At 39.2% G+C, this 11,699-nt stretch overlaps 1 protein-coding gene across 3 annotated transcripts in view; it reads left to right on the top strand.

Annotated features, from left to right (window-relative positions):
- The first annotated feature begins 323 nt into the window (after window positions 1-323).
- Window positions 324-11,699, top strand: part of LOC148870065 (Radical SAM superfamily protein) — a 31,975-nt gene continuing 20,599 nt past the window's right edge. Inside the window, exons 1-5 of one of the 3 annotated variants that reach the window (XM_088970357.1) lie at window positions 364-1,641; window positions 1,735-2,373; window positions 9,912-10,075; window positions 11,252-11,342; window positions 11,457-11,614. In XM_088970357.1, coding sequence (XP_088826483.1) covers window positions 2,002-2,373; window positions 9,912-10,075; window positions 11,252-11,342; window positions 11,457-11,614 — 785 coding nt within the window. In that variant the 5' untranslated portion in view covers window positions 364-1,641; window positions 1,735-2,001. Of the gene's footprint in view, window positions 2,374-9,911; window positions 10,076-11,251; window positions 11,343-11,456; window positions 11,615-11,699 lie in introns of all 3 variants that reach the window. The other 2 variants (XM_088970355.1, XM_088970356.1) reach the window with 2 other exon arrangements.

The raw sequence follows: 11,699 nt of genomic DNA, 5'->3' as shown, positions 1-11,699 counted from the left end.
ACGACACTTGCGCCTCACATGCACATCCACCGTGCATTGGTGACGAGATCCGCTCTTCACAAATGGGCGCTTCATATGCACATTCACCGAGCATTAGAAACATCTCCCGTGAATGATAATAAATAAGTACGGGAGATGTTTCCAACGTATAATAGGATATATGTGTGAGGCGCTAAGTGTGAGGAGCAGATCCGGTCTCCGCGCATGTGAGGCGCGTGTGAGGCTCCCTAAGTGGGAGCAGATCCGATCTCTTCCTATGAATGACAATGTAATATTTGCAAGGTCAAATTTCTTAAAATACCCTTAAAATGAATTAATTGACTAATTCCACTCCTACTTGATTATTGTTCCTTCCCTTCCCCTATTCCGTCACTTCTTTGACAGCAACACCATCGTCTGGTAGCTTTAGGCTTTAGCAATGGAAATCCCAGTCAGCCTTTTCGCTCTCTACCCCGTTGAGCAAGAACAAGCAGGCAAGCCCTCTGGAATCAAGATGACCGCCATTATCGAACAACGAAGCTGACAGGTTAAGAATAATTGGAGATAGGTTGAGGAAACTCGCGGAAATCAATTTCAGTCTAGCAACTCTATAACTTTTGTAAGTAAAAATATAGTCCATTTCTACATTTAAGCTTTCAAAGAAAAGAAGAAAAATGTAGCTCTAGCATCCCACCTCACTCCCCTTGTTCCTTGCCATTTAGAAAGCCGTCAGTAGTTCCCTGAAACATGGAGATGGATTCCATCTGTTCGGTAACCAGGACTGTTGATGATTATCCTCCAATGGGTCTTGAATCTGGGTTCTAGCGCTGGCATTGTCATTTAGCCCAGAACATATTGAGTGAAATGGCTACCAATGGCCGAACACAAGGGTTCTGGTGCTTGCCAACACCTAGCCGAACAAAACCAACATCCAATTACATTGGGTGGTGAACTGGCTACCAATGGAACAAGCTCTTCTTTTCGTTTTTAACATCTTCAGTATCCCCCACTAAGTTTCCGAGTTTTTCCACTCCCAAGCGTGAGTTCTAGATCATCCACTCCTATTTCGTGAATCCTCTCTCCCTCCCAAGGTTTCACCCTTTCGCTTTCGAGCTCAAACTCTGATTCCCGTCCCTGCTCATCCCTCCGAGACCGACAACAGCATCCTGGCTTGAGTTTTGCTCGGTCACACACTTTACAAGGTTAAATGTAGGCGAAGATGGAGAAGCGATAGGACCAACTGAACCAACTGCGGAGGCATCAGATTCACCACACTCGGGTATGGTGGTAGGTGGCTGATGGTGACGGCGAGTAGGGCTTGCAGGAGCAAAGGTTGCAAAAAAAATGAGCGACGGAAAGAGCCCAAGGAGCTGTTGGAAAGAGATTCCACGTCAGGGTTCAGTTTGGAGCTCTTGAAGTTGGAGAAGACAAAGGCAGCGATTGCAAAAATGAAGAGCTTTAATGTGGCTAAAACTGCACTCGAGAACACAGAGGACCAGTTCTTCCATGTAAGTTTCTAGAATTTCTGCTTCTTATGGCCAATCAGAAAATGAGGAATCAACGGATATAGCAACATCCGTCTTCAATGCCACCAGATGCGTACTATAGTGGCAACATTTTTCCTCTTCAGATCCGACCATTAGGAATAGGATCGCGGTGGCGGTAAAATTTTTTTAGCAGTTGAGTTTTATTTTGAAAATTTGAGAATCAGTGAATGGCAAAATTGACATTTTATTTTTTTTCCGATGACGACAGTTCTATAAACTTTGGGGGTAATTTAAGAAATTTGCCCTATTTGCAATGAAGGGCCGTGGTGGAATGTTGGATTGCGTTGGTATTGTTGGTAGCACGTCCCTGCCGGTCTCTAACGAGGGCTGATGACTGGGCCGGTGGGCGGAGAATCCAAAGTTCCATGTTCGACGTTCCACAAATAGAACCACCTTTCCCTCTCTTATTTGAGAGCCTACCCGCTAGCACTCTTAGGCGCCATTTCTACTCCTCGTTTTTGTTCTTGTCGGTAAAATGATTCATCAATCCATTCCGAAGCCTTTTACCTCTTTGATCTCTGTTCCATGTCCAAAAACCAAGTTCCTAGATTTCCATTGCTGGCCCAGAATTCGATCAGAAGTCGTAGATTCATCAAGGATGACCGATTCTAGTACTTCACCTTCTTCGTTGCATTATAAATTGCTTGAGTCTGATGGGATTTCATCCAAGGGGCCTTACCGAAATGGGTTGGGGCCTTACACTGGCAGAGATCCGAATGAGAAGAAGCCTGAGTGGTTGCGGCAGAGAGCACCCCATGGAAAGAGGTTTCAGGAGGTTAAGGACTCGCTGTCAAAGTTGAATTTGAACACTGTCTGTGAAGAAGCACAATGCCCCAATATTGGAGAGGTGACAATCAATCTCTTTGCTTTCTATATTTCCTTCAGTTCCTCCATTTTCGGGTTTTGTAGTAATAGTTGTTGAACTTTTTTTGTTTCCAGTTTTTTTTTTTTTTTTTTTTTTGTTGGGATTTTCTTTTTGTGGGTTTATACTTTCAGGATTTTCTGAGTTTTAGGTGATAAAAACTGATGGATGATTTTGCTGTTTTATCATTTAGCTGAGGTTTTGGGTTTTGGAGGGTGATTGGTGAAACTGAAAAAATAAAGAAAAAGAAAGACAATAAGCTTCTCTTTTCTCACTTCTCTGTTTCTTTCCTTTTGGTTTTAATTTTTTCCCTATGGTGTTTGGCTTTGGGGAATTTTCACATTCATAATTTTCTTTTTGGGTTGGTGATTTACATGTTCTGTTATTGAATAGTAGAATCAATGGATATTAAGGTTTTTGTTTTCTGAGCCTTTGTGCAAATGGGAGTCTTAAAATGTAAAATTTTGGTAATACCTTTTCTTTAGTAATTAGAACTAGTAAAAGTGCATCTCTTTTTTTAAAATATTTTGATGAAAGTTAAAATAAAAAATATGTTATTAATTGAATATCGGATGGTCACAGTTGCTCATAAAAAGGATGGTCACTGTTGAAACATGGTTTAAGTCTAAAACAATGCCAAAATTTTTACATTTTTTTAAGCAAAAACATATTAACAGCAAATGTATCTCTAGGCAATTTATTGCCATATTGCATATGTTCAAATAAAACTTAAACCATATCTTTTATTCTGACTAATGAGCACTATGCAAATTTATGTTATGTTATGTTTTGATCCCTACCCAATTGATAACATTCTTTTGGTACAAAGGATGTGGATGCACTTTTGAGTATACCAAACTTAATCTATTCAATTTGTACACCAAACATGAACACAATCACATTATTAAAGTACAAAGAATCTGCAAAGAGGAAGATGGCAGGGTTTGGGGATAGCAATTAATCATCCAAATCCAATCACTTATTGAACCATAAGTACCAAGTACCAACTGCCAAAATGTCCCTCCATTGGATGCTTCAAAATGGAGTCCCAGCTTGAACTTGTCCTTCTACTGCATAGTTAAATTATATAATCAACTGAAGATACTTCTGTATAATTATTTGGTTTAATGGGTTAGGTTCTATAAGATATTAAGTCAACAGATGGATGACTCTGTTTGGAGTCACTTGGAAAACTTAGAACAAGAAAAAGGAAAAAAAAAGGAAAGACATAAGTAGTGCGATAGAGGAGAAGAAGAAGTAGAAGAGAAGAGAATGCCACATGTTTAGAGAGAAAATATTCTCTCCCATGGTTGCTTCTGTTTCCTTTGTATTGCTAGCTATAAACAACAGATAATTTCCAAGAAACCTCCATTTACTTAAAGTTTGGTAGGTTTTTGTTTGCCATAGATTGGGATGATCTTTTTTTGATCAATAACAGTAACATAATTCATTAATTTTTTTGATAGGAAACAGTAACTTTCATTAGATAAAAACCAGAAGTACAACAGTCACCTACTAAAGTGAAAGGTGACCCCTGAACAAAAACAACTTACAACACTGCCCAAAACAAAACCTCCCGATTCACCCCTTGCTTTGCTAGGTTGTCAGATAAAGCATTTGCTGACCTCCTAGACCAATAATTCATTAATTATCAAAGAAATAATTACAATTAAGATAAAGGGAGAGACAAACTCTCTTAGCTCTCCCTAAAAAGGATATAGTATTACAACCATGCCCAAAGCAGTTGATTCCTTCCCACCCCTTGTTTAGCCAAAGAAAGAATTAGCATCTCTTTTAACCCATTTTAGAGTAACATCCATGCCTTGCATCAGCCACTCCACTCCTCTTCCTTTTGCAGCCATCTAATAGCTAGCTTTGAGTCTCCCTGAATTGATAACTTCTTGATGTTCAAATCTTTTGCTTTTTGAATACCATTTAAAACAGCCATTATTCAGCTCTCAAAGAATCACCCACTCAATAGGACCCAAGTAAAGAACAATAACTTTCCCTTCCTCATTCCTGAATACTCCTTCAATACCTAGAGGACCCAGGTTTCCTTCACTGCTACCATCAATTGGGAGGACCTTTGGAGTGGGGTAAGTTGTAAAGCATTGCCTAGGCTTATCTTGCACCATTGCCTTATCTTATTAACTCTGAAAAATTTGACAAATGGACGATCTCCTTTCTGATTTAAGAACATGTGGCCATGTGGGTTATGCACCCTTTGTTTAATAGCTATGTGAATGGATGAAAGAGTTGAGGGGAGGTGGAAAGGCTGAAAGAGTGGCATAGAGAAACTTTTGGAAGACTGGAGGTAAGAAAAGAAGTTTTCTCAAATCAAATCAAGGAATTAAACTAAAAAGAAGCTCTTAGGCAGCTAACATTGGAGGAGAATAGGAGAAGATTGGAGTTAAAGGAGGAATTGCATTAGAGGGAATTAGATTGATTTGATTTTATTGCAAGAAACAAGGTTGGAAAGGGTGGATAATGTTATGGACACACCGCCCGGGCAGCACATTGCAGCGCAGTCATAGGCAGCGCGCACAGCAGCATGCAGCACGCACCGCCCGGCAGCGCGCAGCACGCACTGCCCAGCAGCGCCGCACAGCAGCACGCACTGCCGGACAGCGCGCTGCACGCACCGACTGGCCACACGCAGCACGCACCGCACGGCAGCAGCACTAGGCAGCAGCACGCACCTCACGGCAGCAGCACGCACTGCATGGCAGCAGCACCGCAAGACGCGCGCGCCGCCCGGCAGCAGCAGTAGGGCGGGGCCCACAGGACAACTCATCAAGGTGGGGCCACACTTATCTTACCACATCAGCTCTGCCTGCCAACTCACCGCCAGCTTACCTTATCCCTTATCCCTTATCTTATCTTATCCTTATCTTATTTTTCTTAAGTAAGAGTTGTGTTACCATTAGGAGTTTTAGTTTGAGTAGGTCATTAGGAGATTTAGTTTGAGTTGGATTACCCTAGCCTAGCTGAATCCAACAAGGAATTTCCTTTTGTAATCTCCTATTTAAGGAGCTACAAGGTGAAATAAAGTATTCAGTTTTCCAGTCAAGAAAAGAGTGAGGAGAGTTCGGGTGGTCTCTTGGACAAATCACCCCAAGGGAGAGTTCGGGTGGTCTCTTGGACAAATCACCCATTCCGTTTCTGCAATAGGGTCTGCACGCAAGGGAAGGCGCAAGGGAAAGCAGGGCTTTCTCCCTGTGGACCGACCCGTGACGAGATCCTACGCGCGGGACCATAACAGATAACCCCTTGCTATCTCACGCCACCATGCTCAGAGATGACTGTGTTATTTATTAAGGATGCCTCTGCATGGATTTTTCTTCAAATAGCATAGTATTCATTCAACTGCATCTGAATGATGTACTCTAGGCCAGGATATGTATTAATCTGATTATGCTAACAGTATAGGACATAACATACTAGGCCTGTCATGCATAGGTATAACAATTGTTTGAACATGGGTGTGGTGAAGATGATGGTCTGGCCTTCAAAGGTCTTAAGGATTGGCTGGAGGTGGAAAAACGAAATGGCTGGACCCTGAGACTGGCTGCTTGATGTACCTTCTTGAGAGGGATCGGGCAGAATGTAGTTCCGGAAGTTTGCTTCTGGTGGTAGAAAAGAGAGATGGCGGGAGGAGAGAGAGAGAGAGAGAGAAATGGTTGAATCCCTCTTTACATGGGAATGAATCTTGTTATATATCAGATTTCTTTCCTTTTTCTTAATTCTTGGATAGGAGGGTTTTTGAAAATTTCCAACAGCTATCCCATGTCAGTAGTTGTCTGATACCAACTTGTGCTAGAACAGATTGATAAATAATAATAAGAAGAAGAAAACAAAAGGAAGAAAAGAGAGAAAGAAGGAAGACGAATTCAAAGAAAAGGAAAGAAAGTTGGAAGAATCCGATCAATCTTGGGCATAACCCTTTCTGATATGATTTATACGAGTACAGATATTACAAAAATACCCTCCAATAGACTTAAACAATATTTTGACTATATTACCCTTAATTAGATGTCTCTCTTAACAGATTCCTTGTGCATTTGCACTGAAAAGTGAATGTCATTAAGACAAGAAGACTACCATTTAAATGTGATCTTTGACCTCATGACCACTTTGGGATCTCTTTGTCCAAGTCTGAGCCTGCAGCATTGTATTCTTACCATCAACCCTTGAAATCACTGTGGTTCCAAACAATAAGATTATTCTATAATATGTTTAATGATGTGAATCCTGCATTGAGGGAGGAATCCTCCCTTGTAGACAGGTTTACTCTAGTTAAGGAAACATGCTCCTTTCATCCATATTCTCTCAATTTCGTTTTGCTATAATGTTGGGTTTTTCTAATAAAGACTACTGAAAAAATTGTTATTCCTCTCTCGTCATAGTCTGAGGTAATTTAAGTGCCTTTTACTAATTTTTTTTTTTGTTCCTCTAACTGATAAATTTATTAATTCAATCAAACCTGAAAGAAATTACACTACAGGAAAGTGCAAAGGGTTCCCTTACACCTATATCCTATTCACCCTCTGTTTAGCAAGTGTATCAGCCAGGCCATTTGCTGCTCTTCTAATCCATTTGAAGCTGACTCCCAATTAATCTGCTAGAAGCCTCACCTCCCTCACTACGCTGTTAGCTCTCATTCAATTTACCACTAAAAGAATGAGTGAGAAAACCTCATTCTTTCAGTTGATCATGATTTTTAGTGTAATAGGTTTTTCTTTTTCATAATTTGGAAAAGAAATACCAATTGCTTTAATCATATTTTTCTGTCTTTTTTTTTCATTATTTCTTCCTTTTTTCTTGTTAATCATTTTTTTGACTTACCTTTTCCTTTTTAATGATCTGTATGGTCTTTCTAGTAAATGGAGACTTGGATGAGGCAGAATGTAGAAACTGGTTACTTAATTCATTCATCTTGAGAATTCTCTTCTATTGAGGAGAGATATTATTGAAGGGATGGGAGATTCATCATATGGATGGCAGAACCATGCAGGGTGGCTAGGCGAAATTTCAAAAATTTCTTTCTTCCATCCGGGAATCCCATTCCCTGATTTAGAAAAATTGCATTTTTCAAGGTTCGTTCTTGAAACAAACCGGACTAAATCTGAACCAAGATTAGGGAGAGGAATACTTGATTCGGAATCCACACAAAAAGCTCCTCCCAACGTAGGTGTTCATGCCCAAAGAGGGTACCAAATCCTTCATCCACTGAAGATGACACAGCTTAGGGTGAGGTAGGGATGTGAGCACAACTTCAAGATTGTTTCTTCCACCAAGAAACAATATCAGGATCCAATGTTGATCACTCCAAGAGGTGGAGATCGAACAGGGTATGATAGCAAGAGCAGAGGGAGAGAGAACTGAATGCAAAAAGCAGTAGAATGTGTAACCCTTTTCCAGTTCCCCTCCTCTTTATATATAACCCTTAAAGAGTCAATCTCCTAATCTAATTAGGAGTTTCTTGATCCAAATCTTTATTTGGATCTGGACTCTTTAAGTGATAAGGCTTATCCCTTATCTTATCTGTAGATCAGGATCAACTTCTCCTAATCCAATTAGAAGCTTCATAATCCAAATCTTTATTTGGATCTGGACTCTTTAAGTGGATAAGAGTTATCCTGCTATCCTTATCTGCTGATCCCTAATCCATACCCAGATTCACCCCCTATTTAATTAATCCAATTAACCTAGTTCGAAATGGGCTTTAGGCCCATTAAGCTTTTAGGCTCACTTCCTTTTAATGCTGGCTAGCTTTGTATGGTGTGGGACCTATCATTGATCTCCACATAAGCCACATGGGTTTAGCCTAGCCTTTGTTACAAGGCCTAGCCGGATTCACTGTTGAGTACAGTGAACCCTTGAGTCCATCAGTATGGGCTCTTAATGGGCCCAACATTTACACTAAATGATCTTTGGGTCCAACCATCTTATGATGGCCCAAGAATTGTGGGTAGATGTGAGATTAGCCCATCAAGTTTATTATCTCTAAATGGTCTTACACTTAACCTCTCAGCCCTTAATGATCATATACTGCTCGACAAGAGAGGACCTCTCCCTCGGCTACAAGTTACAGTGTTACACTTTCTACTCGCATGGATCCAGGGAATGAAAACCTTTTTGCAAACAATTTGTGAAACCATTATATACATATATATGTATAAACAAATTTCAACAAGTTTGAAATCAACTGTCAGCATTTTAGGTTTCCATAAGAGAGAGTACATTCCCCGACCATTCACTTTGTCTGACAAAGAGGCTGATCCTGTCACTATGATCACCCACTCAGGTGAATTCTTGGGCTGCCCCAACATACCTAGGTTTTGACCCCCTCTAAGGATCTCATTGATTGGCATATCAAAGACAGCCCAATCTGACACCTAGTGTAGTACCATAATCGAGTCTAGGGGTCAGGTATAACATTCTAGTTTTGCCCATCTGTCTCCAAGGTTCAAGGCAATATTGGAATTTGGTCCGATTCAGGGTTTCAAGAAAACCCACACTGTATGTGCCTCAGGTCTCACCTTGCTAGCTGAGACAAGCCTTGGCAGCCTTGGCAGGATAAACTTCCCCAGGCCTATCCAACGGCTGTGAAGGTTCTAAACTAACACAAGTCTCATAAGTGTCAAATTTAAGGGTATTACACAGAAACACACCATATAACATGAACCAAATATGTATTTTTATTCATTTACAATAAATGTCATAATGTACATCAAGCTGATTGGAGCTAAGGGCATACACTGTCTAACAATTATGGCTGATGTTCAGGCTGTACAGTGGGCATGAGATATGAACTTGAGTAGATTACTCATTGAAGGTGACTCAAAGGTGGTTATTGGTTGGCTGTTGAACTTGAACACTGAGACAATTTTGTAAAGTGAAAACCTAATGGGTACAAAGGTCAGCTAAATGCACTACTGATGCATTAGCAAAACAAGGGGTGGCTAGGAATCTATTTTTTCTTTTTGTTTTTTGATAATTAATTTTTGGGCTCAGTTGTAAAGTAAAATGTAAGGGGAGAGGTAGTAGTGACTATACTCTCTAAAGGGTGTATGTAAGCATTACATATTTGTTCTTTGGCTGTTGAACTTGAACACTGAGACAATTTTGTAAAGTGAAAACCTAATGGGTACAAAGGTCAGCTAAATGCACTGCTGATGCATTAGCAAAACAAGGGGTGGCTAGGAATCTATTTTTTCTTTTTGTTTTTTGATAATTAATTTTTGGGCCCAGTTGTAAAGTAAAATGTAAGGGGAGAGGTAGTAGTGACTATACTCTCTAAAGGGTGTATGTAAGCATTACATATTTGTTCTTTATAACTATCAAAGCTGATGGTTACTTATAAAAAAAATATCTTCTACTTCATATTTATGAGAATAATGATTTAGTATAAAACAACAGATTGATTATTAGATGGTGGTTGGTTAGACATCTAGAGATTTGAGGTTCGATAATATCAATTTATTTCTAATTATTTGTGTGTTTTTGTTGTACTATGATAGTGTTGGAATGGAGGTGGAGATGGTATTGCAACTGCAACAATCATGCTTCTAGGGGATACTTGCACCCGTGGTTGTAGGTTTTGTGCTGTGAAAACAAGCAGAAATCCAGAACCACCTGATCCAATGGAACCGGAAAATACTGCTAAGGCTATTGCAAGCTGGGGGTTGGTCTTCAAAAGCTTTTTAACATTATTTTTCTTCAAGCTGTACCTGAAAATGATAGGTTTATTCGGTGTACTTGTTATGGAACTTCTTGTTTTCAGTGTTCAGAGATCCTTAAGCACAAGAATTCTGTCCATGAATCACATTTTCCTATGATATCCCCAAGATAAAAAATTAATACGATCTTGGATCAAGTTATGGATCTCTTTATGGAAAGTTTAGGGGATTGAGTAAATTCTAATTATTGAGATTATTTCAATTTTTTGGTCCAATAACTTCTTAGTTTGAGCAATGTATATGCACATATTTATGCTTAAGAGACATTGGTCTTAAGCAATGTGTGGGAGTTTTGCAGGTTCACAACTGATGCTTGACGTTCTCAATATGATTACTCTAGAAGGCAGTCCTGTGCATGTGATGAACATTTTCCAAGTTTTTATATTCATTTTTTGATTGTAAGAATTTATACAGTTATATTTTTTGAATTCAATGGTCACCTCTTGTATTTATTTGATTATCTTATGATACAAGCAAGAGCCTTGTACCACTACTTTTGATGTATCTATGAATTAAAAATGGTTGACGTAACATTGTATCAAACATTGCATAAAGAAGAATTCCATAACATGTGTAGAAGACCACCAACAGCTCCATTTAGAAGAAGTGATTTATTACAAGTGGAAGGAGCTAAAAGAGACAGGTAGACCAAAAAGGACATGGGTAGAAGTAGTAAGAAATGACTTAAGCACTAAAATTAGTGGATATGATTTTAAATAGAACGGATTGGCGAAACAAGATTCATGTAGCCAACCCCATATAGCTGGGATAAGGCATGGATGATGATGATGAAGAATTCCATAACATGTTATTTTATCACAATTTATCTGGGCATTCAAACAGAAAAATGCACAATTAGCTTCCCTATGCATTCTAAAGTTTTCTTATTTGCTTTCGTATTTTTGTTTCCTCTTTTGCACCTCATTTTATTGACATGTACACTTGTGTTTTTGCATTGCACCTCTGTTGCATTTCTCACTTAATTGCAACGCTGGGAATGTCCATTGCTTATATAACTTCAAATAAAGTGGAGAAACCTTTAAGGATATCTTTTAGACTTTCAGCAAAGCTTAAGAAGACTAATGTAGTATTTTTTACACTTTTTGTGTTTGTTTTTGCAGTGTAGACTATATTGTTCTGACAAGTGTTGACCGTGATGACTTACCTGATGGAGGTAGCAGCCATTTTGCAAGCACAGTTGAAGCACTGAAGGTTTATATATTTCTTCTAGCCTTTAATTGTAATTTCTGCCAAATTTTCTATACCCAAAATGTGGACTGTGATTTAATTTATAGTTCCATTTAATTTCCCATAATTCATTTGCAGAAACTGAAACCTGATATCATGGTTGAGTGCTTGACTTCTGATTTTCGGGGCGATTTAAATGCTGTAACCACTTTGGTGCACTCAGGATTAGATGTTTTCGCCCACAACATTGAGACTGTGAAACGGCTTCAGCGAATTGTTAGAGATCCTCGGGCTGGGTAGGTAGTGCAATTACTAATCTTTCTATAGTTGTTACATCTAATAATTGGTTTTGTGTCAGTGTATTTTTCTTTACTTAAGTTA

Source organism: Nelumbo lutea, chromosome 2 (genome assembly GCF_056320005.1).
Source record: "Nelumbo lutea isolate HS-2025 chromosome 2, American lotus-T2T, whole genome shotgun sequence".
NCBI lineage: Eukaryota > Viridiplantae > Streptophyta > Magnoliopsida > Proteales > Nelumbonaceae > Nelumbo > Nelumbo lutea.
The sequence above is the reverse complement of the archived record's forward strand: the minus strand, read 5'-3'. Positions and strand labels throughout refer to the sequence as shown.